Source organism: Oncorhynchus masou, chromosome 16 (genome assembly GCF_036934945.1).
Source record: "Oncorhynchus masou masou isolate Uvic2021 chromosome 16, UVic_Omas_1.1, whole genome shotgun sequence".
NCBI lineage: Eukaryota > Metazoa > Chordata > Actinopteri > Salmoniformes > Salmonidae > Oncorhynchus > Oncorhynchus masou.
This window is the reverse complement of record NC_088227.1, coordinates 43,114,788-43,140,637: the sequence shown is the minus strand read 5'-3', so window position 1 is coordinate 43,140,637 and position 25,850 is coordinate 43,114,788. Positions and strand designations below refer to the sequence as shown.

At 44.5% G+C, this 25,850-nt stretch overlaps 2 protein-coding genes across 2 annotated transcripts; both read right to left on the bottom strand.

Moving 5' to 3' along the window:
* Window positions 1-4,404: 4,404 nt before the first annotated feature.
* Window positions 4,405-14,837, bottom strand: LOC135557980 (translation initiation factor eIF2B subunit beta-like). The gene is made up of 8 exons (XM_064991730.1): window positions 14,568-14,837; window positions 13,261-13,381; window positions 8,436-8,587; window positions 7,510-7,673; window positions 6,508-6,603; window positions 6,243-6,380; window positions 5,394-5,460; window positions 4,405-4,608 (listed from the first exon to the last, which is right to left on the bottom strand). The coding sequence occupies exons 1-8, from the start codon at window positions 14,737-14,739 to the stop codon at window positions 4,451-4,453; spliced, it is 1,068 nt and encodes a 355-aa protein (XP_064847802.1). The 5' UTR covers window positions 14,740-14,837; the 3' UTR covers window positions 4,405-4,450.
* Window positions 14,838-15,489: 652 nt separating this feature from the next.
* Window positions 15,490-24,176, bottom strand: LOC135557979 (transmembrane emp24 domain-containing protein 10-like). Its single transcript, XM_064991729.1, has 5 exons — window positions 23,922-24,176; window positions 22,839-22,959; window positions 22,099-22,172; window positions 17,855-17,981; window positions 15,490-17,610 (listed from the first exon to the last, which is right to left on the bottom strand). Exons 1-5 carry the CDS (start codon window positions 24,096-24,098, stop codon window positions 17,489-17,491), a joined length of 621 nt encoding a protein of 206 aa, XP_064847801.1. The 5' UTR covers window positions 24,099-24,176; the 3' UTR covers window positions 15,490-17,488.
* Window positions 24,177-25,850: the final 1,674 nt, after the last annotated feature.

Below are 25,850 nucleotides of genomic sequence, written 5' to 3'. Positions count from 1 at the left end.
AACTGTGTGGACCTGCTGTTTCCACACTGAACATCAATCAAATGTATTTTAGGAAGCCCTTTCTACATCAGCAGATGTCACCAAGGGCTTATACAGAAATCCAGCCAAAAACCCCCAAAGAGCAAACAATGCAGATGTAGAAGCACTGTGGTTAGGAAAAACTCCCTAGAAAGGCAGGAACCTAGGAAGAAACCTAGAGAGGAACCAGGCTCTGACGGGATCGTCTGATGAGAGGTGGGCACTGAGGAGCCCGGTTCCCCAATGGGTTGGCACTGAGGAGCCTGGTTCCCCAATGGGTGGGTGCTGAGGAGCCCGGTTCCCCAATGGGTGGGCGCTGAGGAGCCCGGTTCCCCAATGGGTTGGCACTGAGGAGCCTGGTTCCCCAATGGGTGGGTGCTGAGGAGCCCGGTTCCCCAATGGGTGGGTGCTGAGGAGCCCGGTTCCCCAATTGGTGGGTGCTGAGGAGCCCGGTTCCCCAATGGGTGGGTGCTGAGGAGCCCGGTTCCCCAATGGGTGGGCGCTGAGGAGCCCGGTTCCCCAATGGGTGAGCGCTGAGGAGCCCGGTTCCCCAATGGGTGAGTGCTAAGGAGCCCGGTTCCCCAATGGGTGGGCGCTGAGGAGCCCGGTTCCCCAATGGGTGGGCGCTGAGGAGCCCGGTTCCCCAATGGGTGGGCGCTGAGGAGCCCGGTTCCCCAATGGGTGAGCGCTGAGGAGCCCGGTTCCCCAATGGGTTGGCGCTGAGGAGCCCGGTTCCCCAATGGGTGGGTGCTGAGGAGCCCGGTTCCCCAATGGGTGGGTGCTGAGGAGCCCGGTTCCCCAATGGGTTGGTGCTGAGGAGCCCGGTTCCCCAATGGGTTGGCGCTGAGGAGCCCGGTTCCCCAATGGGTGGGCGCTGAGGAGCCCGGTTCCCCAATGGGTGGGCGCTGAGGAGCCCGGTTCCCCAATGGGTGGGCGCTGAGGAGCCCGGTTCCCCAATGGGTGGGCGCTGAGGAGCCCGGTTCCCCAATGGGTGGGCGCTGAGGAGCCCGGTTCCCCAATGGGTGAGCGCTGAGGAGCCCGGTTCCCCAATGGGTGGGCGCTGAGGAGCCCGGTTCCCCAATGGGTGAGTGCTGAGGAGCCCGGTTCCCCAATGGGTGGGCGCTGAGGAGCCCGGTTCCCCAATGGGTGGGCGCTGAGGAGCCCGGTTCCCCAATGGGTGAGTGCTGAGGAGCCCGGTTCCCCAATGGGTGGGCGCCGAGGAGCCCGGTTCCCCAATGGGTGAGTGCCGAGGAGCCCGGTTCCCCAATGGGTGGGCGCTGAGGAGCCTGGTTCCCCAATGGGTGGGCCTTGGCTGCTCCCCTGCCCAGTCATGTGAAATCCATAGATTAGGTCCTAATGAATTTACTTCAATTGACTGATTTCCTTCTATGAACTGTAACTCAGTAAAATCTTTGAAATTGTTGTATTTGTATTTTTGTGTGTGTACGTATATATCCACACACACACACACGTGTACACCTCTTCAAATTAGTGGATTCGGCTCACAGAGCGGGACCACTGAGTGCTGAAGTGAGTTTTGTGTAAAAAAATTGCCTGTCCTCGGTTGCAACACTCCTTACTGAGTTCCAAACTGCCTCTGGAAGCAACGTCAGCACATGAACTGTTCGGCGGGATCTTCATGAAATGGGTTTCCATGGCCAAGCAGCCACACACAAGCCAAAGATCCACATGCGCAATGCCATGCGTCCGTTGGAGTGGCGTAAAGATCGCCGCCATTGGACTCTGGAGTGATGGATCACGCTTCACCGTCTGGCAGTCCAACGGACTAATCTGGGTTTGTTGGATGCCATAAGAATGCTACCTGCCCCAATGCATAGTGCCAACTGTAAAGTTTGGTGGAGTAGGGATCATAGTCTGGGGCTATTTTTCATGATTTGGGTTAGGTCCCTTAGTTCCAGTGAAGGAAAATCTTAACCCTAAGGGCAATACAATGACCCTAACCCTAACCCTAGACGATTCTGTGCTTCCAACTTTGTGGCAACAGTTCGGGGAAGGCCCTTTCCTGTTTCAGCATGACAATGCCCCTGTGCACAAAGCGAGGTCCATACAGAACTGGTTTGTTGAGATCGGTGTGGAAGAACTTGACTGGCCTGCTCAGAGCCCTGACCTCAACCTCGAAGGACAACTTTGGGACGAATTGGAACGCCGACTGCGAGCCAGGCCTTATCGCCCAACATTAGTGCCCGACCTCACTAATACTCTTGTGGCTGAATGGATGCAAATCCCTCCCAGAAGAGGGAATACGGTTGTTGTAGCTGCAAAAAGGGGACACCAACTCCAAATTGATGCCCGTGATTGTGGAATGAGATGTTGGACGAGCAGGTGTCCACATACTTTTGGTAATGTAGAGTATCTCAGATTGCCACTCTAAGCTGTTGTACACCATCGCATAATATGGAAACCGTTACTATGGAAATCGTTACTATGGAAACCAATAATATGCAAATCATGTCCTTTTCAGGATCACTTAGTGTCAGGAACCAGTTCACACCAAGTAAAACGTACATCATTTATCATCTTTGTCCTTCAATAAAAATGAATGAACTGTTACAAGACACAAGACTTAACTTAGCACCGGAGTTTCTTTTTCTTTCTTTCTGCTCTCGAAGGACCTGCGCCCTCAGGACTACCTGACCTGAGGACTCCTTGCTGTCCCCAGTCCACCTGGCCGTGGTGCTGCTCCAGTTTCAACTGTTCTGCCTATGTTCTGCCTGTTCGGCTATGAAACCCTGACCTGTTCACCGGACGTGCTACCTTGTCATCTTTGAACATCTTGGCCATGTTCTGTTATAGGACTGGCCACCCCTCATAGCCTGGTTCCTCTCTCGGTTTCTTCCTAGCCACCGTGCTTCTACATCTGCATTGCTTGCTGTTTGGGGTTTTAGGCTGTGTTTCTGTATAAGCACTTTGTGAGTTCACCGGACGTGCTACCTTGTCATCTTTGAACATTTTGGCCATGTTCTGTTATAGGACTGGCCACCCCTCATAGCCTGGTTCCTCTCTCGGTTTCTTCCTAGCCACCGTGCTTCTACATCTGCATTGCTTGCTGTTTGGGGTTTTAGGCTGTGTTTCTGTATAAGCACTTTGTGACATCGGCTGATGTAAAAAGGGCTTTATAAAATACATTTGATTGATTGAGTTTACTGAGACAATAGTTAATTAAGATTTTTTTTATAGTTATACAATACATTTACGTCATTTAGCAGACGCTCTTATCCAGAGCAACTTATAACAGTTAGTGGATTCACCTTACGGTAGCTCGGACAACCACATAGATATCACGGTAATAGTAAGTATATTTTGAACAATAAAGTCATTATTTGTAAAGTCAGTGCTACAAGGAAAAGACAAGTGCGAGTGTTAGTACTTAAAAAAACATAAACAACTGGGCAGGATTTCAACACGGAAGGCAAGCAAAATTTTAACACCACTGCAATATCGTATGCCACCGCAACAGGTCGCTGTTGCCCACACTCGACGCCGTGTGACGCGTGGGTTGACGTCACGAATTTAACTTGAAATGCCCTAAAAATCCTCTGTTCTCTCGCCGGGCGCAGTGGCGTGCGCCTGTAATCCAAGTTGCTGGGAGGCTTAGGCTGGCGGATCGTTTGAGCTCAGGAGTTCTGAGCTCCAGTGGACTATGCCGATCGGGTGTCCGCACTAAGTTCGGTATCGATATGGTGCTCCTGGGGGAGCCCGGGACCACCAGGTCGTCTAAGGAGGGGTGCACCGGCCCAGGTCGGAAACGGAGCAGGCCAAAGCCCCCGTGCCGCTCAGTAGTGGGATCGCGCCTGTGAATAGACGCTGTAGTGCAGCCTGAGCAATACAGCGGGACCCAGTCTTTTTGTGCTTTTTTTTTTTCGTCCAAACATATTTATGAATCTGTTGGTTTGCATATGAAACAGAAATATGCTTTGACGACACATTTGTACACTTGTATCTTGAAGAAACAAAGCAGACGTCAATGTATAATATCCATTGAAAGTAAATGGAAACAACGTTGATTGTGTGTGTCCAGTGAGAACAACTTGTAGCGATAATGTCAATTCATTTGCTTCACTTTAGCCCGTTTCTCTGATTGAGCCACGATGTGACAAACACCTCCTGCTGGTGCTCCGGCGTAACTACAACTATCTTTCTGAATACTTCATCGAGAGTTCCAGTAGTGGGCGCTGTTCTGGCTTCATACTGGTAAGCAACGTCATTGTAAAGAAGTTATTTTCTTCTTTGAAATAACATTCTGTAAATTCTATTAAATTACAATGAAGTATGAAACAAAACGTTCTGAAACTTGCAGCAAATCATATTATAAAATACAAATCATTTTACAAATCATTGAAAAAGACGAAAACAAACCAAATGCAATCCATTGCATAAACCTTTTTATTTATTATAATTTTCTGTACACTGATTACAGTTTGTGGTCCTCGGGGTGGTAGAGTTCACTCATCAGCCGGTAGATGTAAGAGGGAGCGTTGCCGCCGATGTTCGAGATGAACAGAGTGATGAGTTCAGGAGGAACGTAGTCGAACACGGGGCAGTGCACGTTCACCTTGGATAGAATCTCTCCTACAGAGACAAACACACAGAGATCAGAATCTCTCCTACAGAGACAAACAGAGATCAGAATCTCTCCTACAGAGACAAACAGAGATCAGAATCTCTCCTACAGAGACAAACTGAGATCAGAATCTCTCCTACAGAGACAAACAGAGATCAGAATCTCTCCTACAGAGACAAACAGAGATCAGAATCTCTCCTACAGAGACAAACACATAGAGATCAGAATCTCTCCTACAGAGACAAACAGATAGAGATCAGAATCTCTCCTACAGAGACAAACACATAGAGGTCAGAATCTCTCCTACAGAGACAAACAGAGATCAGAATCTCTCCTACAGAGACAAACAGAGATCAGAATCTCTCCTACAGAGACAAACACATAGAGATCAGAATCTCTCCTACAGAGACAAACAGATAGAGATCAGAATCTCTCCTACAGAGACAAACAGAGATCAGAATATCTCCTACAGAGACAAACACATAGAGGTCAGAATCTCTCCTACAGAGACAAACACATAGAGGTCAGAATCTCTCCTACAGAGACAAACACATAGAGGTCAGAATCTCTCCTACAGAGACAAACACATAGAGGTCAGAATCTCTCCTAAAGAGACAAACACATAGAGATCAGAATCTCTCCTACAGAGACAAACAGATGAGGACATTTTTTTTTTTTAATCAGTCATTGCTAGCTTTTACAGACACACAGTTGATTACTTCTGGTGTTACAGACACTTTGGTAAAGAGTCTCAAGAGTATAAAACATAAAACATTCTCAATCAAAGTACTACCTGCTGCGAAGGGAAGCACCTCGTGTGGGGAGACAAACTTATGGAAAGTGTCCTCTTCATTGGGAAACTGAGAACAGGAAAACAACTATTTCTGTCATTCAATGATTTGATTTTATTTATTTTATTTCACCTTTATTTAACCAGGTAGGCCAGTTGAGAACAAGTTCTCATTTACAATTGCGACCTCTGGCCAAGATAAAGCAAAGCAGTTCGACACATACAACGACACAGAGTTACACATGGAGTAAAACAAACATACAGTCAATAATACAGTATAAACAAGTCTATATACGATTTGAGCAAATGAGGTGAGATAAGGGAGGTAAAGGCAAAAAAAGGCCATGGTGGCAAAGTAAATACAACATAGCAAGTAAAACACTGGAATGGTAGATTTGCAATGGAAGAATGTGCAAAGTAGAGAGAAATAATGGGGTGCAAAGGAGCAAAATAAATAAATAAAATTAAATACAGTAGGGAAAGAGGTAGTAGTTTGGGCTAAAATATAGGTGGGCTATGTACAGGTGCAGTAATCTGTGAGCTGCTCTGACAGTTGGTGCTTAAAGCTAGTGAGGGAGATAAGTGTTTCCAGTTTCAGTGCTTTTTGTAGTGATAAGGAGCTTTCAGGTGAAGACATGGCTCTCTGACATCCATCTCCACCCAGAAGGTGTTCATGTTCAGACCGATTATCAAATCAAATTTATAAAGCCTCGTCTTACATCAGCTGGTATCACAAAGTGCCGAAACAGAAACGCAGCCTAAAACCCCCAAACAGCAAGCAATGCAGCTGTAGAAGCACGGTGGCTAAGGGGAAAACTTCCCTGGAAAAGGCCAGAATATGGTTGTGAATACCTGAGGAGAGAGCTTGAACATGGGAGCACAGATGATGAGCGGAGTCGAGTGGTGCCTGGCTGCTAGAGCTACAGAGTGGGTTCCGTTGACCGCCCGGAGCCCGCCATTGGCCAGAACCGTCTGTGTGCCGATGATGACCTGTAAACCCCCACACCTGGTCCATTAACAGCAGTCAAGCTATCAATCGTTTAGAAAGAGACCGTTCTAAAAAAAAAAAAATAAGCAACATCACAGTAAAAACAAAAACAACAACAGTCAAACTCACCTTATTCACTCGGGACATCACTGCAAATATGGCAGCATCTGCTATTACAGTGGTCTCAATGCCCACTTTGGAGAGACCTGTAGCCATTTCATGACCCTTGGGAGAGGGACAAAGGTCATTACTGTAGCATATTATATCATGAAATATTATGGAGAGAAGAAATGAATTAAATAGATGCCTGCTTCCTTTAGCACTACTGTATATACATATAAATAGATAGAAGGAAGGGAGGGATGATGGATGGATAGAGGAAGGGAGGGATGATGGCTGGATAGAGGAAGGGAGGGATGATGGATGGATAGAGGGAGGGAGGGAGGGAGGGAGGGAGGGAGGGAGGGAGGGAGGGAGGGAGGGAGGGAGGGAGGGAGGGAGGGAGGGAGGGAGGGAGGGATGATGGATGGATAGAGGGAGGGAGGGAGAGATGATGGATGGATAGAGGGAGGGATGGATGATAGAGGGAGGGATGGATGATAGAGGGAGGGATGGATGATAGAGGGATAGAGGGAGGGATGGATGATGGAAGGATAGAGGGAGGGATGCTGGATGGATAGAGGGAGGGATGATGGATGGATAGAGGGAGGGATGATGGATGGATAGAGGGAGGCAGGGATGATGAATGGATAGAGGCAGGGATGATGGATGGATAGAGGGAGGGATGATGGATGGATAGAGGGAGGGATGATGGATGGATAGAGGGAGGGATGATGGATGGATAGAGGGAGGCAGGGATGATGAATGGATAGAGGCAGGGATGATGGATGGATAGAGGGAGGGATAGAGGGAGGGATGATGGATGGATAGAGGGAGGCAGGGATGATGAATGGATAGAGGCAGGGATGATGGATGGATAGAGGGAGGGATGATGGATGATAGAGGGAGGGATGATGGATGGATAGAGGGAGGGATGATGGATGATAGAGGGAGGGATGCTGGATGGATAGAGGTAGAGATGATGGAAAGGGGGAGGGAGGGAGGGATGATCGATGAAAGGATGGCGGATACCTGGCAGAAGGGGGCACACTCGGCCACGATGACGTGGAACTTGCGTTTCCTCGCTGCGTCTTTGAGGAAGGCCTCGACGGTGCGTGAGCGGCCGACAGTCATGATGACCTCGTTGGAGTGGATGTGCTCCAGGGCCTGCATGGCGATGTTGTCTGTGGTGCCCTCTGGGAGAGAGGAAAACGACAAGAAGGAGAATATAACAGTAAGCTCAGTGCTGCTTGACCAAGGATAATATTCTCATAGGATCTTTAGGAATAAGCAGTGCACAGATTAAAAGCACTAGAGAACGGGGGGGGGGGGGGCTGAAAGGGGGCTTCAGCTAATGCCAACTAACGTCCTCCAGATGAAACAGAGATACAGAGATACAGTCTGAGATGTTATTCTCCTTATGCTTCAGTTAAGCGACATGATTATATCTCCCTCACTAACTTTAAGCATCTGCTGTCAGAGCAGCTCACAGATCATTGCACCTGTACATAGCCCATCTGTAAATAGCCCATCCAACTACCTCATCCCCATACTGTTATGCTCCTTTGCACCCCAGTATCTCTACTTGCACATTCATCTTCTACACATCTACCACTCCAGTGTTAATTTGCTGAATTGTAATTATTTCTCCACTATGGCCTATTTATTGCCTCCCTAATCTTACCTCATTTGCACACACTGTATATAGAGACTTTTTCTACTGTATTATTGACTGTATGTTTTGTTTATTCCATGTGTAACTCTATGTTGTTGTTTGTGTCACACTGCTTTGCTCTATCTTGGCCAGAGGTTGCAGTTGTAAATGAGAACTTGTTCTCAACCAGCCTACCTGGTTAAATAAAAGGTGAAATTAAATAAATGAAAAAGCTTAACAGCTGCCGGAGAGTATTTGATAACAGTTGGTGTTAATATGTGTGTGCCATCAGTGAGAATCTTACCCAGTTCTGTGAGGAGTTCATTGATGGCCTCTATGACGTTGGCTTTGAGATGAACAAAGTGCTGTCTGAAGTTTTCCTCACTCAGCCCCCCCGCCGTCAGCAGCTTGTGGAGGGACTCCTGCTGCTCGGTCTCCTCACTGCTACCACGGGACCTGAGGAAACAAACACACAATAACAGTCTGGTGTTCAACCTTCCCAACTTCTCTCACGTCACCCCGCTCCTCCGCTCTCTCCACTGGCTTCCAGTTGAAGCTCGCATCCGCTACAAGACCATGGTGCTTGCCTACGGAGCTGTGAGGGGAACGGCACCGCAGTACCTCCAGGCTCTGATCAGGCCCTACACCCAAACAAGGGCACTGCGTTCATCCACCTCTGGCCTGCTCGCCTCCCTACCACTGAGGAAGTACAGTTCCCGCTCAGCCCAGTCAAAACTGTTCGCTGCTCTGGCCCCCCAATGGTGGAACAAACTCCCTCACGACGCCAGGACAGCGGAGTCAATCACCACCTTCCGGAGACACCTGAAACCCCGCCTCTTCAAGGAATACCTAGGATAGGATAAAGCAATCCTTCTCACCCCCCCTTAAATGATTTAGATGCACTATTGTAAAGTGGCTGTTCCACTGGATGTCAGAAGGTGAATTCACCAATTTGTAAGTCGCTCTGGATAAGAGCGTCTGCTAAATGACTTAAATGTAAATGTAATAGTTGACATGAGAAGAGAGTGACAAGCTGGGTATATTTCAAGTGAAATGACCATAGAAACAACAAGACATTGTACAGATGGTAGCTTTAACATGAGTAGAGTGGCAACTGAGAGATCAGTCAACAAGTCCATCTATTACATAATTAACCAGATTCTGTTTAGCTAACGTTCCACTCGCTGTACTCCATGGCATATGCTCAAAAAGATGTTTAGCATGACAGGGTTGGTAAGGAGTGGAACGATAGCGAAACAGATTGGTACCCAGACTATGAGATGGACAACCATAACAAGGGCATCAGACACCAGATGAGCAATGTTGATTACAAACCGTCAGCCTGTTCTTTGAAGGAATATCCCCCAGAATCCCCCATCTCTCTCACCTGGCAGACTCCTCCTCCCTGGTGATAAACCCACCTGGCATACTCCTCCCTGATGATAAACTCACCTGGCATACTCCTCCTCCCTGATGATAAACTCACCTGGCATACTCCTCCTCCCTGATGATAAACTCACCTGGCATACTCCTCCCTGATGATAAACTCACCTGGCATACTCCTCCTCCTCCCTGGTGATAAACTCACCTGGCATACTCCTCCTCCCTGATGATAAACTCACCTGGCCTACTCCTCCTCCCTGATGATAAACTCACCTGGCATACTCCTCCTCCCTGATGATAAACTCACCTGACATACTCCTCCTCCCTGATGATAAACTCACCTGGCATACTCCTCCTCCCTGATGATAAACTCACCTGGCATACTCCTCCTCCCTGATGATAAACTCACCTGGCATACTCCTCCCTGATGATAAACTCACCTGGCATACTCCTCCTCCTCCCTGGTGATAAACTCACCTGGCATACTCCTCCTCCCTGATGATAAACTCACCTGGCATACTCCTCCTCCCTGATGATAAACTCACCTGGCATACTCCTCCTCCTCCCTGATGATAAACTCACCTGGCATACTCCTCCTCCTCCCTGATGATAAACTCACCTGGCATACTCCTCCTCCTCCCTGATGATAAACTCACCTGGCATACTCCTCCTCCTCCCTGATGATAAACTCACCTGGCATACTCCTCCTCCTCCCTGATGATAAACTCACCTGGCATACTCCTCCTCCCTGATGATAAACTCACCTGGCATACTCCTCCTCCTCCCTGATGATAAACTCACCTGGCATACTCCTCCTCCTCCCTGATGATAAACTCACCTGGCATACTCCTCCTCCCTGATGATAAACTCACCTGGCATACTCCTCCTCCCTGATGATAAACTCACCTGGCATACTCCTCCTCCCTGATGATAAACTCACCTGGCATACTCCTCCCTGATGATAAACTCACCTGGCATACTCCTCCTCCCTGATGATAAACTCACCTGGCATACTCCTCCTCCCTGATGATAAACTCACCTGGCATACTCCTCCTCCCTGATGATAAACTCACCTGGCATACTCCTCCTCCCTGGTGATAAACTCACCTGGCATACTCCTCCTCCCTGGTGATAAACTCACCTGGCATACTCCTCCTCCCTGATGATAAACTCACCTGGCATACTCCTCCTCCTTGATGATAAACTCACCTGGCATACTCCTCCTCCCTGATGATAAACTCACCTGGCATACTCCTCCTCCTCCCTGATGATAAACTCACCTGGCATACTCCTCCTCCCTGATGATAAACTCACCTGGCATACTCCTCCTCCTCCCTGATGATAAACTCACCTGGCATACTCCTCCTCCTCCCTGATGATAAACTCACCTGGCATACTCCTCCTCCCTGATGATAAACCCACCTGGCATACTCCTCCTCCTCCCTGATGATAAACTCACCTGGCATACTCCTCCTCCTCCCTGATGATAAACCCACCTGGCATACTCCTCCCTGATGATAAACTCACCTGGCATACTCCTCCTCCCTGATGATAAACTCACCTGGCATACTCCTCCTCCTCCCTGATGATAAACTCACCTGGCATACTCCTCCTCCTCCCTGATGATAAACTCACCTGGCATACTCCTCCTCCTCCCTGATGATAAACTCACCTGGCATACTCCTCCTCCTCCCTGATGATAAACTCACCTGGCATACTCCTCCTCCTCCCTGATGATAAACCCACCTGGCATACTCCTCCTCCCTGATGATAAACTCACCTGGCATACTCCTCCTCCTCCCTGATGATAAACTCACCTGGCATACTCCTCCTCCCTGATGATAAACTCACCTGGCATACTCCTCCCTGATGATAAACTCACCTGGCATACTCCTCCTCCCTGATGATAAACTCACCTGGCATACTCCTCCTCCCTGATGATAAACCCACCTGGCATACTCCTCCTCCCTGATGATAAACCCACCTGGCATACTCCTCCTCCCTGATGATAAACTCACCTGGCATACTCCTCACTGATGATAAACTCACCTGGCATACTCCTCCTCCCTGATGATAAACTCACCTGGCATACTCCTCCTCCTCCCTGATGATAAACTCACCTGGCATACTCCTCCTCCCTGATGATAAACTCACCTGGCATACTCCTCCTCCCTGATGATAAACCCACCTGGCAGACTCCTCCCTGATGATAAACTCACCTGGCATACTCCTCCCTGATGATAAACTCACCTGGCATACTCCTCCTCCCTGGTGATAAACCCACCTGGCATACTCCTCCTCCCTGATGATAAACTCACCTGGCATACTCCTCCTCCCTGATGATAAACTCACCTGGCATACTCCTCCTCCCTGGTGATAAACCCACCTGGCATACTCCTCCTCCCTGATGATAAACTCACCTGGCATACTCCTCCTCCCTGATGATAAACCCACCTGGCAGACTCCTCCCTGATGATAAACTCACCTGGCATACTCCTCCTCCCTGATGATAAACCCACCTGGCATACTCCTCCTCCCTGATGATAAACTCACCTGGCATACTCCTCCTCCCTGGTGATAAACCCACCTGGCATACTCCTCCTCCCTGATGATAAACTCACCTGGCATACTCCTCCTCCTCCCTGGTGATAAACCCACCTGGCATACTCCTCCTCCCTGATGATAAACTCACCTGGCATACTCCTCCTCCCTGATGATAAACTCACCTGGCATACTCCTCCTCCCTGATGATAAACTCACCTGGCATACTCCTCCTCCTCCCTGATGATAAACTCACCTGGCATACTCCTCCCTGATGATAAACTCACCTGGCATACTCCTCCTCCTCCCTGATGATAAACTCACCTGGCATACTCCTCCTCCCTGATGATAAACTCACCTGGCATACTCCTCCCTGATGATAAACTCACCTGGCATACTCCTCCTCCCTGATGATAAACTCACCTGGCATACTCCTCCTCCCTGATGATAAACCCACCTGGCATACTCCTCCTCCCTGATGATAAACCCACCTGGCATACTCCTCCTCCCTGATGATAAACTCACCTGGCATACTCCTCCTCCCTGATGATAAACTCACCTGGCATACTCCTCCTCCTCCCTGATGATAAACTCACCTGGCATACTCCTCCTCCCTGATGATAAACTCACCTGGCATACTCCTCCTCCCTGATGATAAACCCACCTGGCAGACTCCTCCCTGATGATAAACCCACCTGGCATACTCCTCCTCCCTGATGATAAACTCACCTGGCATACTCCTCCTCCTCCCTGATGATAAACTCACCTGGCATACTCCTCCTCCCTGATGATAAACCCACCTGGCATACTCCTCCTCCCTGATGATAAACTCACCTGGCATACTCCTCCTCCCTGATGATAAACTCACCTGGCATACTCCTCCTCCCTGATGATAAACCCACCTGGCATACTCCTCCTCCCTGATGATAAACTCACCTGGCATACTCCTCCTCCCTGATGATAAACTCACCTGGCATACTCCTCCTCCCTGATGATAAACTTACCTGGCATACTCCTCCTCCCTGATGATAAACCCACCTGGCATACTCCTCCTCCCTGATGATAAACTCACCTGGCATACTCCTCCTCCCTGATGATAAACCCACCTGGCATACTCCTCCCTGATGATAAACTCACCTGGCATACTCCTCCTCCCTGATGATAAACTCACCTGGCATACTCCTCCTCCCTGATGATAAACTCACCTGGCATACTCCTCCCTGATGATCTTGAGCACGCGCCGTACCATGTTGCCCACGGTGGTCTCGGACGGTTGGGCGGCCGTCATTCTCCTTCCCTCATTGCGAATGATCTCCATCAGGTCACCTGTTATGACATACAAGAGGATTTCATTGTCACACGTCATTCCAGGTAAGTGAATAGAGAAATAGTATTGGCGTTTTTTTGTAGGAACCAACTCCACCTACGGGGAATGTTATTCACGGTTTTTAAGGGGTTTCGGATAAAACGCTGAAAATTAAGTCTGTGATAAAACACAGGCTTAGGATATCTTATATGTTTTGTTATACGAGAATCTTTATTAGCTAACTTCACTTTTTGTGAATTTTGAAGAATGTATGTAATGATAAATAAAATAAAAAACACAAAGCACTTAAAGCCTTCATAATTCATAAAGGTCATGTTAACTGACTGGTATTATCGCATAGAACAATAAGATCTGTATAAGATCTCCTAAGCCTGTGTTAACCTCAGACCTTATTTTCGGTATGTATTATTTATTCCCCATATGGACGAGCCAGAGAGAACTTATTTCCGGGTTTTACGGGTTTTAGGACTACAAATTGGCGCGCTCTATTATCAAAGACTTTTAAAAATAACCCAAGATAGACCACAGCCTGTCGTTTCCAATGGGAGCAAATTAAATCATAGTGGTCAGAACAGGCAAGGAGATAGTGAGCTCCTATTGGCGCGTTCTAGCATTTATTTGCATATTTCCGTTAGGTAACGCCTACTATATGAAGTGCGCGTGTTCATTAACTTTATTCACCCTTGCTCTCCTAAACAATGGCATGTTTTTAAACTTGGCAAAGGTTAAAGTCTAAAAAAAACGCAATCCATTTTGTTTGATACAGATTCTAGTTTTGGAAACAGAAAACTGTATAGAGTTCAAAATGTTTAACGATGAGAAAATTAGCAGAATGTCGGACAAAATCCATTTCACTCCAACTTCTCCCACTGGGCTTCCTCTCATCACCATATTTGGTAGTGAGTAGAAACGTCAAGCGGATGCTTCACATTTTTAATCCGGTGAAATATCTGTGCTATTATGTTCAGACATAACACCATTGACCAGTTTCAAAATTACATCAGCTTTTCGTGGCTGTTCATATTTTGACAGCTGGCTAAAGTTACTATCACAATGTGTCTTATAGCGGATAAAACGTTGGTCACAAATGTAATTTACAAAAACACTTACAGCTTGCTTAAGAACTAGAAAACCATTAATCTAGCCATCGAATAAACTAGCTAGAGTGCAGCTGTTAACGTATACCTGCGCTGCTCCATCGTGCTTGGGCTGTTATTCTCCGAAGCAAATATGTGGTTTCTCTGGCCATTACCCCCGACCCTCGGAGGGGTCCTGTCCCACTGCCTCCCCGCTTCAAATCGGCAAGAAAAGCCTCGATTCGTTCCGTAAGATCTGTTTCCTTGTCTGCCCCAGGCATATTGTTTTTTTTAAGTTCACTTGCTAGATGCTGTATAAAAAACTATTTGATGTTGTCACACATTTACTGAAGAGGGAAATTGAACCGGAACTACATTGTGCGTGAAGGAAGGCGCTTCCGGGTCATTATATTAGTCCAATGCTGATTAGACCAAATGATTAGAAACGCACATCTTGCAATATTTTCATAGATTTCATAATTTATTCATAATCATTTTACATTATTAGGTAGACAGTGACAGGTAGACAGTACTCGTGTAACCTTTATAAAATTATGTATATTATATCGCTCCATCTTCATCTTATATATGATCCACTTGAAGATGCCATAATGACAAAGATGTTTAGAACCAAGAAGGAGCTAGTGAGATCCTGGTGGTGCCTTAGGGAACTCCTCCTCTGTGAAGCGCTTGTGCAGTAACTCAATTCACCCATGCACTCTTTCTAAACAACGCTCTTAGTAGAAACGTTGGTAAAGTCTGCAAAATGCGCTCCACTGATACATATTTTAGTTTTGGAAACAGAAAGCTATATGGAATTAAAAATGTTTAAATCGACGAGAACATGCAGAATGTCGGCTAAAACCCACTGCCGGACACTTGGCTTCCTCTCATCACCATATTTGGTAGTGAGTGGAACCGCCAACTGGATTTTTCACATTTACACATCTGGTGAAATATTTGGCTCATTGTTCTGTGATAATGCTGCGTGAATGTCCTTTGGTCATCCCATCACAAAATCTCAAGCAACATTTTTTTTGTAAATCCATCCAATATTTTATTGAATACAAGCCTAACACAAACCTTTTCCAAATTGATCTGAATCAACATAGAAATCATTGACTGAAAACATAGCAAATGTTCACTGTTTTTAAAAATGGATGTACCCCACATAATTGGTTAATGCAGTAGCTTAATGAGTGACAAAAAAAATAGTTGGAATATATTTTAACCAACTCCAAACCCTCATGTAAACCAGACCCCATAATTATCTCCCCGAAAGAATGTTGGATGGATCTTGAAAGCCTGGTAGCAGATCGGTGTGTACTCTTACGACCTCAATTGCCGTCCTTGTCACACCAAACCTGACAAGGAGTTGCCATGATAACACAAAGAGTGTGACACTCAGGCTAGGATCTTGGATGTTAAGTGTTGTTTAAATCGATCCCCAAAAATCAATGAGCAATAGCCTGGTCCCAGATCTGTTTGTGTTGTCTTGCTTTGTCAACTCCCATTGGCAAAAACACAGATCTGGGACCAGGCTAAAGAAGCAAATAATTTCCCCTGAAATTGCAAAACAAAAAAACACAATACACTAGCCTGCTCAAATGGAACACATCCAAGGAAGAGTTGGGATATTTTCCATGTTACTACAAAACTACCACCGATGCAAAGCACGTAAAATGGCACTACAATCCTACTATCCTGATGTTGATGATAGTATACATGTCTTCCCTTTTTTAAAGTAACTAAAGGTTTGACATGCATTTGTGAGTCAGGTTCTAATAGCCAGATTCAAGGGTTCTCAAAAGAGGAAGAGCAATTCATACAGGGAACTACTACTCGACTTAAAAACACATTCAGATGGCAATGTAGATGCGTGGCTGTTATCTTTTGTACATCTTAAAATAAAATAAAAACTTAAGAACTAGCAACAAAGTGTTCTTCTAGAAATGACCTAGTTTTCAAAATTATATTTACCGCATCCAAAATTACAGCCTATTCCCTAAATAGTGCACTACTTTTGACCAGGGCCCAATGCACTTTATATGGAATAGGGTGCCATTTAAGACAACCAACCATTCATTCCCTGATAACTTATGAAACCCTCTCCAACAAAAATACCTGCCCTGCGATAGCATTTACAAAATTAAAACAAACTAAAAGGAAGCTGTCAAATTTAGTTACCAAACACAGTATTCAAATGAATTAACCGACAAAGCACAGAAGAAGTTCAGTGGTTGCCATAGTTTTTCTCTTTTGAGTTAGACCTCATTCCACCTGCTGTTCAATAAAGGCTTCACTTAAAAAGGGCAACGATATAACAATGTACACCTCAAATGGCACCCTATTGCAATGCTTTGACCAGAGCCCTATGGGACCCGGTCTAAAGTAGTGCACAATATAGGGAATAGGGTGCCGTTTTGGCGACGCCCAGCACACTATAGCCTTTAGCTCGCTTGGCATGGCCAAGACTTTTTACAACGATATAAAGGGGGGCCATAGACATTCTCTCAAGGGGGCAACCATTCATCACAACAAAATAAACATCACTCCAAATCAAACTGTACACATTAAATGACAATCTGAGAGATGTAAATTAGAAACAACACATGGAACATTCTCGCTCTCTGATGATAAATCTGTGTATAATTCTACATTTCTACCGGTACTTTTAAAAATTGAATAATTTCACTCTGCTGAATGAGCCACAGGTGTATATAGTTTTCAGAGAATAGGCTACCCCTTGGTGCAGACTCACACTACCAAAACTAGTAGAGCTGTTCTGCACAATCCTTTGTTTTGTCATGATTGGATAGGTTCGAAACGGTGCCCTGGTTATTCCCTGTATAATGCACAACTTTTAACTAGAGTCTACGGGCTTTCGGGCAAAAACTTCAGCCTACGGGGCTCTGGTCAAAAGTAGTTCACTATACAGGGTGTCATTTTGGACAAAGCCATAGTCCGAGGAGGGTGAAGGTTGATCGGGTAGCATTGGCTGCTCCCCCTGGGTGTAGTGGTGATGCCTCTCTACTCAATCAGCTTCTTTGCCTTGAAGAAGCGTCGCAGGTAGAAGACCTGCCAGGTGGCCAAGCCAATCAGACAGCACATAGAGAAGATGCTGAAGTACAGGACGCGTGTGTTGGTGGACTCTGGAAGGAGAACAGAGTTAGAAATAAATACATACATACATACATACATACATACATACATACATACGACTATGCATTAGAATAATCACATGTATAACTTGAAATTCTGCATAAAAATATGTATTGATGGTCAAGAGAAGATTTCTCAAAATGGACGGACCGAGAAGTTCACAATCACACACAACACAAGTCCATGTCAGACTAGTAAATGGGACTACTACTAGCAATACTGTGCTCTTCTTACCGTTGGTATCCCTCATCTCCTCCTCCCTCCTCTTCATGTAGGCAAAGTCATTGACGATGGACTCGGATAGGTCCTCCAGTCGCCTTAGCTCCACCTCCAGGGGCTTCAGCTTCTCCACTTTGGCGATCTGAGTGGACGAGAGAGCCTCCAATCAACAACAAAAACAACACAACGCCACAATTCATCCCTTGCCGGTAGGTGTTTATTGGTTTATTGGATTGGATTTCCTTTGGACAGTGCAGCAGGAAAGGGATGAACATTTATAAATCAGGAAATTCTAGATGGAAGCTTGGACTGTGTTGGACTGTGTCCCAGTTTGTCCAGTAGGTGTCACTCTCGAGCTGTGCAGTTGCAGTGCCAGTGTTCCCAGTAGTTCAACATGAACAGGAACACAATGTAATCTGGTCTGGTCTGCAGAACGCTTTACCCCTCCTCTCTCTAGTTTTACAGAATTTCTCTTCCCACAAGCTACAGCTAAAACATATAAACTCAGCAACTGTGTTTTTCAGAGTCAGTAGAAAGGCCTCTTTAGTGTCCTATGTTTTCATTACTGTGACCTTAATTGCCTACCGTTTGTAAGTTGTTAGTGTCCTATCGACCGTTCCACAGGTGCATGTTCTTTAATTGTTTATGGTTCTTTGAACAAGCATGGGGAACAGTATTAAACCCTTTACAATTAAGATCTGTGAAGTTATTTGGATTTTTATGAATTATCTTTGAAAGACAGGGTCCTGAAAAAGGGACGTTTTTTTGTTGTTGCTGAGTTTATAAAGAAATTGGATCAGGACAATATTGAAATAAATCTGTATTTTGGCTAGGGGATTGGGCAGTTTCAAATATATATACACGAATGGAGGGTGTCAGAAAAACAGGAAAATCACATTTCTCAACCAATTAAATCAAATAAATAACTTTGTACCATTGGAAATTATGTACTTCTGGTTTACCAAAACGCAATGACGTTGTCAGTCTAATCGAGGCATAAGAACAATAGAGAACAAGTGAAATCAAGCTGACCAGACAGACCAGGTGACCAGACAGACGTCACAGTAGCAGGCCATTGCGTTGGTTACAGACAAGACAGGGATTCTAGCCAACTTGCACTTCCTGGTTTCCTTGCCAACAAGGCTCTACTCTAACTCCACACGTTGACGTTACGTAGCCAAGTACGCATGTACTGTACAGTGTTCACCCACATAGGCATGCCCACATTAACACAGACACTGGCCTAGTCCTCCAACCCACGCATGAGCTTCGGGCTCAATCAGTATGTGTGGGGTGTGGGTAGAGTGGATTATCAATTCACAATGCAAGTCAGCAGAACAGTGTATGCAGTGTTTACTCAACATTTTGTTTTGTTACAGCCTGAATTTAAAATGAATTGTGTCACTGGCCTATACACCATACCCCTTAACGTCAAAGTATAATGTTTTTGGGTTGTTTTTTTCAAACACAGATTCAATCGCAAAGCCCAGGGAGGTTTCCAATGCCTTGTAAAGAAGGGCTCCTATTGGTAGATGGGTAAAAAGATGGCAGACATTGAATATCCCTTTGAGCATGGTGAAGTTATTAATTACACTTTGGATGGTGTATCAATACACCCAGTCACTAAAGATACAGGCGTCCTTCCTAACTCAGTTGCCGGAGAGGAAGGAAACCGCTCAGGGATTTCACAATGAGGCTAATGGTGACTTTAAAACAGTTACAGAGTTTAATGGCTGTGATAGAAAACTAAGGATGGATCAACAACATTGTAGTTACTCCACAATACTAACCTAACCTGCTTTGTAATGATCCTAAAACAATAAATGTATTACTAGTAAGAAGTAATGTGGTATATTGTTTAATTTCATCTTTTGTGTCCTGGGTCTTTTAACCCCCCCTAAAAAAATTCACCTGGCCCTTTAAGGTTACCATGGTAATGTGACTCCAGTCATGTTTGTACTAGAGGTTGACCGATTAATCGGAATGGCCGATTAATTAGGGCCGATTTCAAGTTTTCATAACAATCGGAAATCGGTATTTTTGGGCGCTGATTTGCCTTTTTTTTCTTACACCTTTATTTAACTAGGCAAGTCAGTTAAGAACACATTCTTATTTTCAATGAGGTAGAACGACAGATTTGTTCATGTCTTCCATACAGAATGTCTTGATCTACTTCCAATAAGGTCTGTGTTTCGTGCTTAAACCACCGCCTCTGCGTTTTGATACCCGTGTAAATCTCACTAGGATAAGGTAACGTTTGTCAAAATATTTTCATAAATCCACTCTACAAAAAACATGATATTCGCTTATATTTAGCCAATATTGATCAGAGTTACCTTGTCCTATGGATATTTACACAGTTATAAAATTGGCAAGGTGGTGTAAGCCTACACGAAACACAGACCTTATTTTAAGTGAATCTAAAAAATATCCTATGGAATAAATGAATGAAGGAACCACTTTTCAGATTTTGCTAGAAGGTGTCATGGGAATTATGACTCGCACTTTGGTAGTCAATTCTTACCATGTCCATTATTAAAATAGGATTTCCTGCATATAGAAATGACAGTTTTTGTTTTCAACATTCATCACAGGCAACTTAAACTTAAACTCTATTTTTATTCAAACAGTTGCGAGTATTTGTCTCCTAAGCAGACTCTTCAGTATCATTGTCACTTCAGAGCTGTGTGTGTGTGTGTGTGTGTGTGTGTGTTTGTTTTACAGATGGCAGAGAAAAGCAGAGCACCAGTGTGGGACTATTACATGGAATTGGCACCAGGGAAAGCTAGGTGTCTTATTTGTGATAAAGATGTAAGCGTCAGGTCAGCAACAACTAAATCAAAACATACCACCAACCTGTGGAATCACCTTAAGAACACCCATCCAAAGCCCATAATATGTAGTATATTAAGTTAAAATAAAAGTGTTCAATCAGTATTGTTGCAATTGTCATAATTGCAAAAGTGTGTATATATATTTATATCAATGGGAGTCACATGACAAACTTTTTTTCTCTTCATTTTTTTAGATTGTCTAGTTTTTATTTTGGTGGTTGTTAGTTCTCACTGAAGATGATCTTATAAAATATATTGTATATCTCCATTGACATACTTTATATCTGTTTACTTTACATTAGCTAGGTTTACATCCAAATGGACGACAGATTATTCACGCGAATATTCTAAAAATCTACATTAAAAACAATATGAGCATTTTCCAACCATGTTGTTTCCATTAAACTGACTTGTTGCAGATAAAAAGCTGTGCTTGATGACGTAGTGCATATAATAATAATAAACTTTTTTTTTTTTTTTTACTTTAATTATTATTTTTTTTTAAACAAGTTAAATGGGTTTCCATCTAGTTTAACTCTACTGCGTTATATAGCGAATGTGCCCACTCTGGTCTTGGCATGTCTGCTCCAGCCAACAGATTCGCTGATACAGTGAGGGTAAACTACCTACAGTACATGAGATCATTATGGACAAAAGATCTAGATCATTTTTATTTGTCAAAACGGCCGGCCAACCATCGATTATCACCAGAATAAGACCCTCGATCATCACCGTGCACTTTCACCAACTTGTGAAATTCATCATCATTTATTTAATCCGTAGTCTACTAAACTGCATGCCTTTCCCCGAGTCGTAGTGGGAGGACCACACACCACGCCATCGCGTAACTCCAAGTTTACTTCAATATTCGTTATTATATCAATATTTGCGCATAAAATGTTTTCACCGCCATTTCATTCAGAATTTATTTTACAGACACAAAAAATAAATCCCACCTTGTCTAGAGTATATATTGTTTTGTCGACATTTGGAATGTTCAGGCCTGTCAGGACATTTTTATCTGACGCACTTAACTCGCATTAAAAATATAAAAACTGAAAGGAAACCTGGTTACTGAAAACTGTCTGCCATCGCCAAAATCATTTTAGACTTTTTGTTTTGCGGTGGCACATTACAATAAACATTTTGTCCCTCAAAATCTGATGAAATGCTTCCTAAGTCCCTACCAAAATGTTGGCACCAAATTAACAAGTCATACTATTCCAGCCCAGTGTGCAGAGGGGCTTCTTTAAACAATTTCGACTATCATGTAACATTTCCTAGACACTGGGCCTGCAAAGCAAATAAGCAATCCCTTAATGGTGCAAGAGTGTACGTGCATTTCAGTTTCACTTTGAAGAGGTACCAGCAGCGGTACCAGCAGCGGTACCAGCAGCGGTACCAGCAGCGGTACCAGCGACTCACCTCTTCATAGTTCTTGGCCTCCACTCCGTGCTTCATGTCCAGATTAAGCAGCTGGTCGGGGATCCTCCCAGTTCCTGGGTGACAGAACAAACACATTATTTACTACATTTACAAGGCATGGGTGGCTTTATTCAGCTCATTCAATAACAGCAATAAAACAAGTTGGAAGGACTTCTTCCAGTCACATGGACCGTGTTTGGCAGGACACAATGTTTTGTTTCATTCAGATAGAAATATGCTACGTAGCGCAAACAATGTTCCCATTTCTATCTGAAACGTTTAACAGAGTTTGGGTACTGAATGTGACCCAGCTATAAACCTATCCCGTCCTAACTTATCACCTGCTGCTTCATTCACTTATTGGTTGCTGACTGACTGGCCTCCATTAAGTGTTTAAACAGAGTAGTGTTCTCAGAACCCTGACCCAAATTGTGCATGTTTTGGCCAGCTATAGCCTGAAATCCAGAGCAGATGGGTACTCAGGCAAATCTGTCAACAAATGACTACTTGTGGAGGAAAGCAGTTAGGCGAACAATTGCATTGAACAATGCCTGCTCCTTGCAAACATCTAGGTTAAAGAGATGGGTACTCAGGCAAATCTGTCAACAAATGACTACTTGTGGAGGAAAGCAGTTAGGCGAACAATTGCATTGAACAATGCCTGCTCCTTGCAAACATCTAGGTTAAAGATTACCATCACTTTAAGCACCACAAAATAAATACTATGCACTTTGACTTACCCATGGGCGATTTGCTCTCAAAGCACACTTCAAACATGTCATAATCCTCTGTTGTGAAGGCAAACTTCCCTTTCGTTGCACCTTCCTTTGAGTATAGGATGTGTCCCGACGAGTCTGTGATCTAACGTTAAACACACGTGATATAGTACAACAACATAAAGAGCAGAAAATACAACACGTGTATTGACAGCTGGTGCATGAGTGTTGGCAACAGGCAATGTTTATACCCAATGGCGTGTGAATGTAAACTCTCACACAACATCAACTAACTTTGCCCACGTAGTAGGCAAATTATAGACTTGTATGATTATGATTTGTATGAGTTTGTCAAAGTCTTATTCTAACCCTGCATCCACTTTGTTGACATCACCCTCATGAGCAAGATTATACTGCATGCTAACATCGCTAGCTAACTTAGTAGCTACACGTTTCACAGAGTGGATGAGGGGAGTTAAGACTGACGTGTAACATCCTGAAATTAGTTTTCACCATCTCAACTGGTACTAAACATTTAAATAAAATAATTCAGTTGAATTACCTTTTACGTATTTAACATTATACACACTTCGTTTGCTAAAAAAAAAAAAAGTACAATTCTGCTATTTCAATTAAAACCATTTAAAAGCGCAAGAACCAGGAAGGAACTGTCACAGGCCCAACCAGGCTAACGTTTAGCTACCAGGCTAACGTTTAGCTACCAGGCTAACGTTTAGCTACCAGGCTAACGTTTGGCTACCAGGCTAACGTTTAGCTACCAGGCTAACGTTTAGCTACCAGGCTAACGTTTAGCTACCAGGCTAACGTTTAGCTACCAGGCTAACGTTTAGCTACCAGGCTAACGTTTAGCTACCAGGCTAACATTAGTTAGCAAGATAACAGCAGCTGTCAACAAGAGCTAGCCAGCTGTTATGAATAGCAATTTATATGAACACGGTTGCATTTCCACGTATTGTTTTAGAGTCACATCTCATCAAACAATGAAATGAACAAACTGCGTTTGGGCCTTTCAATGTTAATAACAATTAGTAGCTAGTTAGTTTAGCTTATCCGTCAGTACCGTATTACCAACAGCATCAAACTCACCTTCAGGTTGGTCTTTGTGTTGGACTGGTCGCTGATTTCATACTCCCCCGTGACCAGCACGTCTTTGTGGATCTCTTCCCGTAAACATTTCCTTGAATTTACCGGTAAAAAGAATGAAATTGATAATACCGATTCAATGAAAACCGGTAAAAGAAGCAGGGTAGCGAACCGAGCCATGGCTACTAGCCGAAATAAACATGCGCAACAGCTTAGAAAGCTACTGCAGTTTGAGTTGCCTCGGATCTCTCCATAGCGCCGCAACGCAAAGGAGGTCTGTGAGGGACCAAATGGATGGATGTTACCACAGCCACAAAGTCAAAATGGGTTACATCTTAAAAATGCATTCAAGGATGGAGTTATGCATGAGGTTATAAATGTGGTTAAGGGGAGGGTTCATATCAGGGTTAGGTTTAAATCATAGTTTAAAAGGATAACTTGTAGAAATTGGGTTTCTGACTTTGTGGCTGTGGTAACTAGTGACAACCGTGGCTGGACAGATGGATGGATCGATAGACAGATAGATTACACAATAACCTAACCAGACAGTACAGTAAATGTTTAATCCTCAACAGCATTATATAACAGGCCATATCACATTCACAGATACCGGGGTATTCTGAAGATCCCCAAAACTATTATTATCTTGTCAGCCGCAGCTCAGAGATGAACGAATCCGGGAGAATACGTCACTCCACTCGGCTTGCTTCTCAAATGGCACCCTATGCTCTATTTAGTGCACTACCCCCGCTTAGTACATCAAACAACCAATCTGAATGTCTCTCTCCCTGACAGTTTTTTCAAGTGCCATTAACCACATGTTTGATGTTATTTAACCACTATTTATGTAGGTTATTCTCACTGACTGGGATCCAATATATTGCCACAATAGATCTGGATTGGGGCCAATTCCATTTCAATTCCAGACAATTCAGAAAGACAACCAAATTAAAAATTACAAACATTTCCTATTTGAAAATCATTGAAGAAAACCAAAAATTCTGTGTGCCTCCTGAATTGACTGAAATTTTTATTTTTTGTAACCTTTATTTAACCAGGCAAGTCAGTTAAGAACAAATTCTTATTTACAATGACAGCCTGGGAACAGTGGGTTAACTGCCTGCTCTGGGGCAGAACAACAGATTTGTACCTTGTCAGCTCAGGGGTTTGAACTTGCAACCTTCCGATTACTAGTCCAACGCTCTAACCACTAGGATACCCTTCCTCCACAGAATTGAGCCCGAACCTTCAAAAAAAGGATCATGAACAAATTCTACCCCCAAGCCATAAGACTGCTAAACAAGGCTGCTAAATAGTTAACCAAATTGCTACCTGCATTGACTCTTTTTTGACTCGATGCACACACACTAGACTACCCACACACTCACACATATTTACACTGACACTCCAACACATGCATACACACACACACACTCACTGTTGGCACACCGTCTACACACACACACTTCCACATTCATCACATATGCTGCTGCTACTGTCTATTATCTATCATGTTGTCTAGTCGCTTTACCCCCTACCTATATGTACATATCTACCTTAATTTCCTCGTACCTCACACATCGGCTCAGTACTGGTAACCCATGTATATAGCCAAATTATCATCGGTTCAGTACTGGTAACCCATGTATATAGCCAAGTTATCATCGGTTCAGTACTGGTAACCCATGTATATAGCCAAGCTATCATCGGTTCAGTACTGGTAACCCATGTATATAGCCAAATTATCATCAGTTCAGTACTGGTAACCCATGTATATAGCCAAGCTATCATCGTTTCAGTACTGGTAACCCATGTATATAGCCAAGCTATCATCGGTTCAGTACTGGTAACCCATGTATATAGCCAAGCTATCATCGGTTCAGTACTGGTTCTACGTGTACGGTGTATATAGCCAAGCTATCATCGGTTCAG

Excerpts from the sequence above, each read along its gene's own strand:
- LOC135557980 (XM_064991730.1), bottom strand. The coding sequence starts at position 14,739 with ATGCCTGGGGCAGACAAGGAAACAGATCTTACGGAACGAATCGAGGCT. Across the intron at positions 6,604-7,509 it reads AGTGTGCCCCCTTCTGCCAG|GGTCATGAAATGGCTACAGG; the intron begins GTATCCGCCATC and ends CCCTCTCCCAAG. Across the intron at positions 4,609-5,393 it reads GGTGCTTCCCTTCGCAGCAG|GAGAGATTCTATCCAAGGTG; the intron begins GTAGTACTTTGA and ends TTGTCTCTGTAG.
- LOC135557979 (XM_064991729.1), bottom strand. The coding sequence starts at position 24,098 with ATGGCTCGGTTCGCTACCCTGCTTCTTTTACCGGTTTTCATTGAATCG. Across the intron at positions 22,960-23,921 it reads ACACAAAGACCAACCTGAAG|ATCACAGACTCGTCGGGACA; the intron begins GTGAGTTTGATG and ends GTTTAACGTTAG. Across the intron at positions 17,611-17,854 it reads GGAGATGAGGGATACCAACG|AGTCCACCAACACACGCGTC; the intron begins GTAAGAAGAGCA and ends TTCTCCTTCCAG.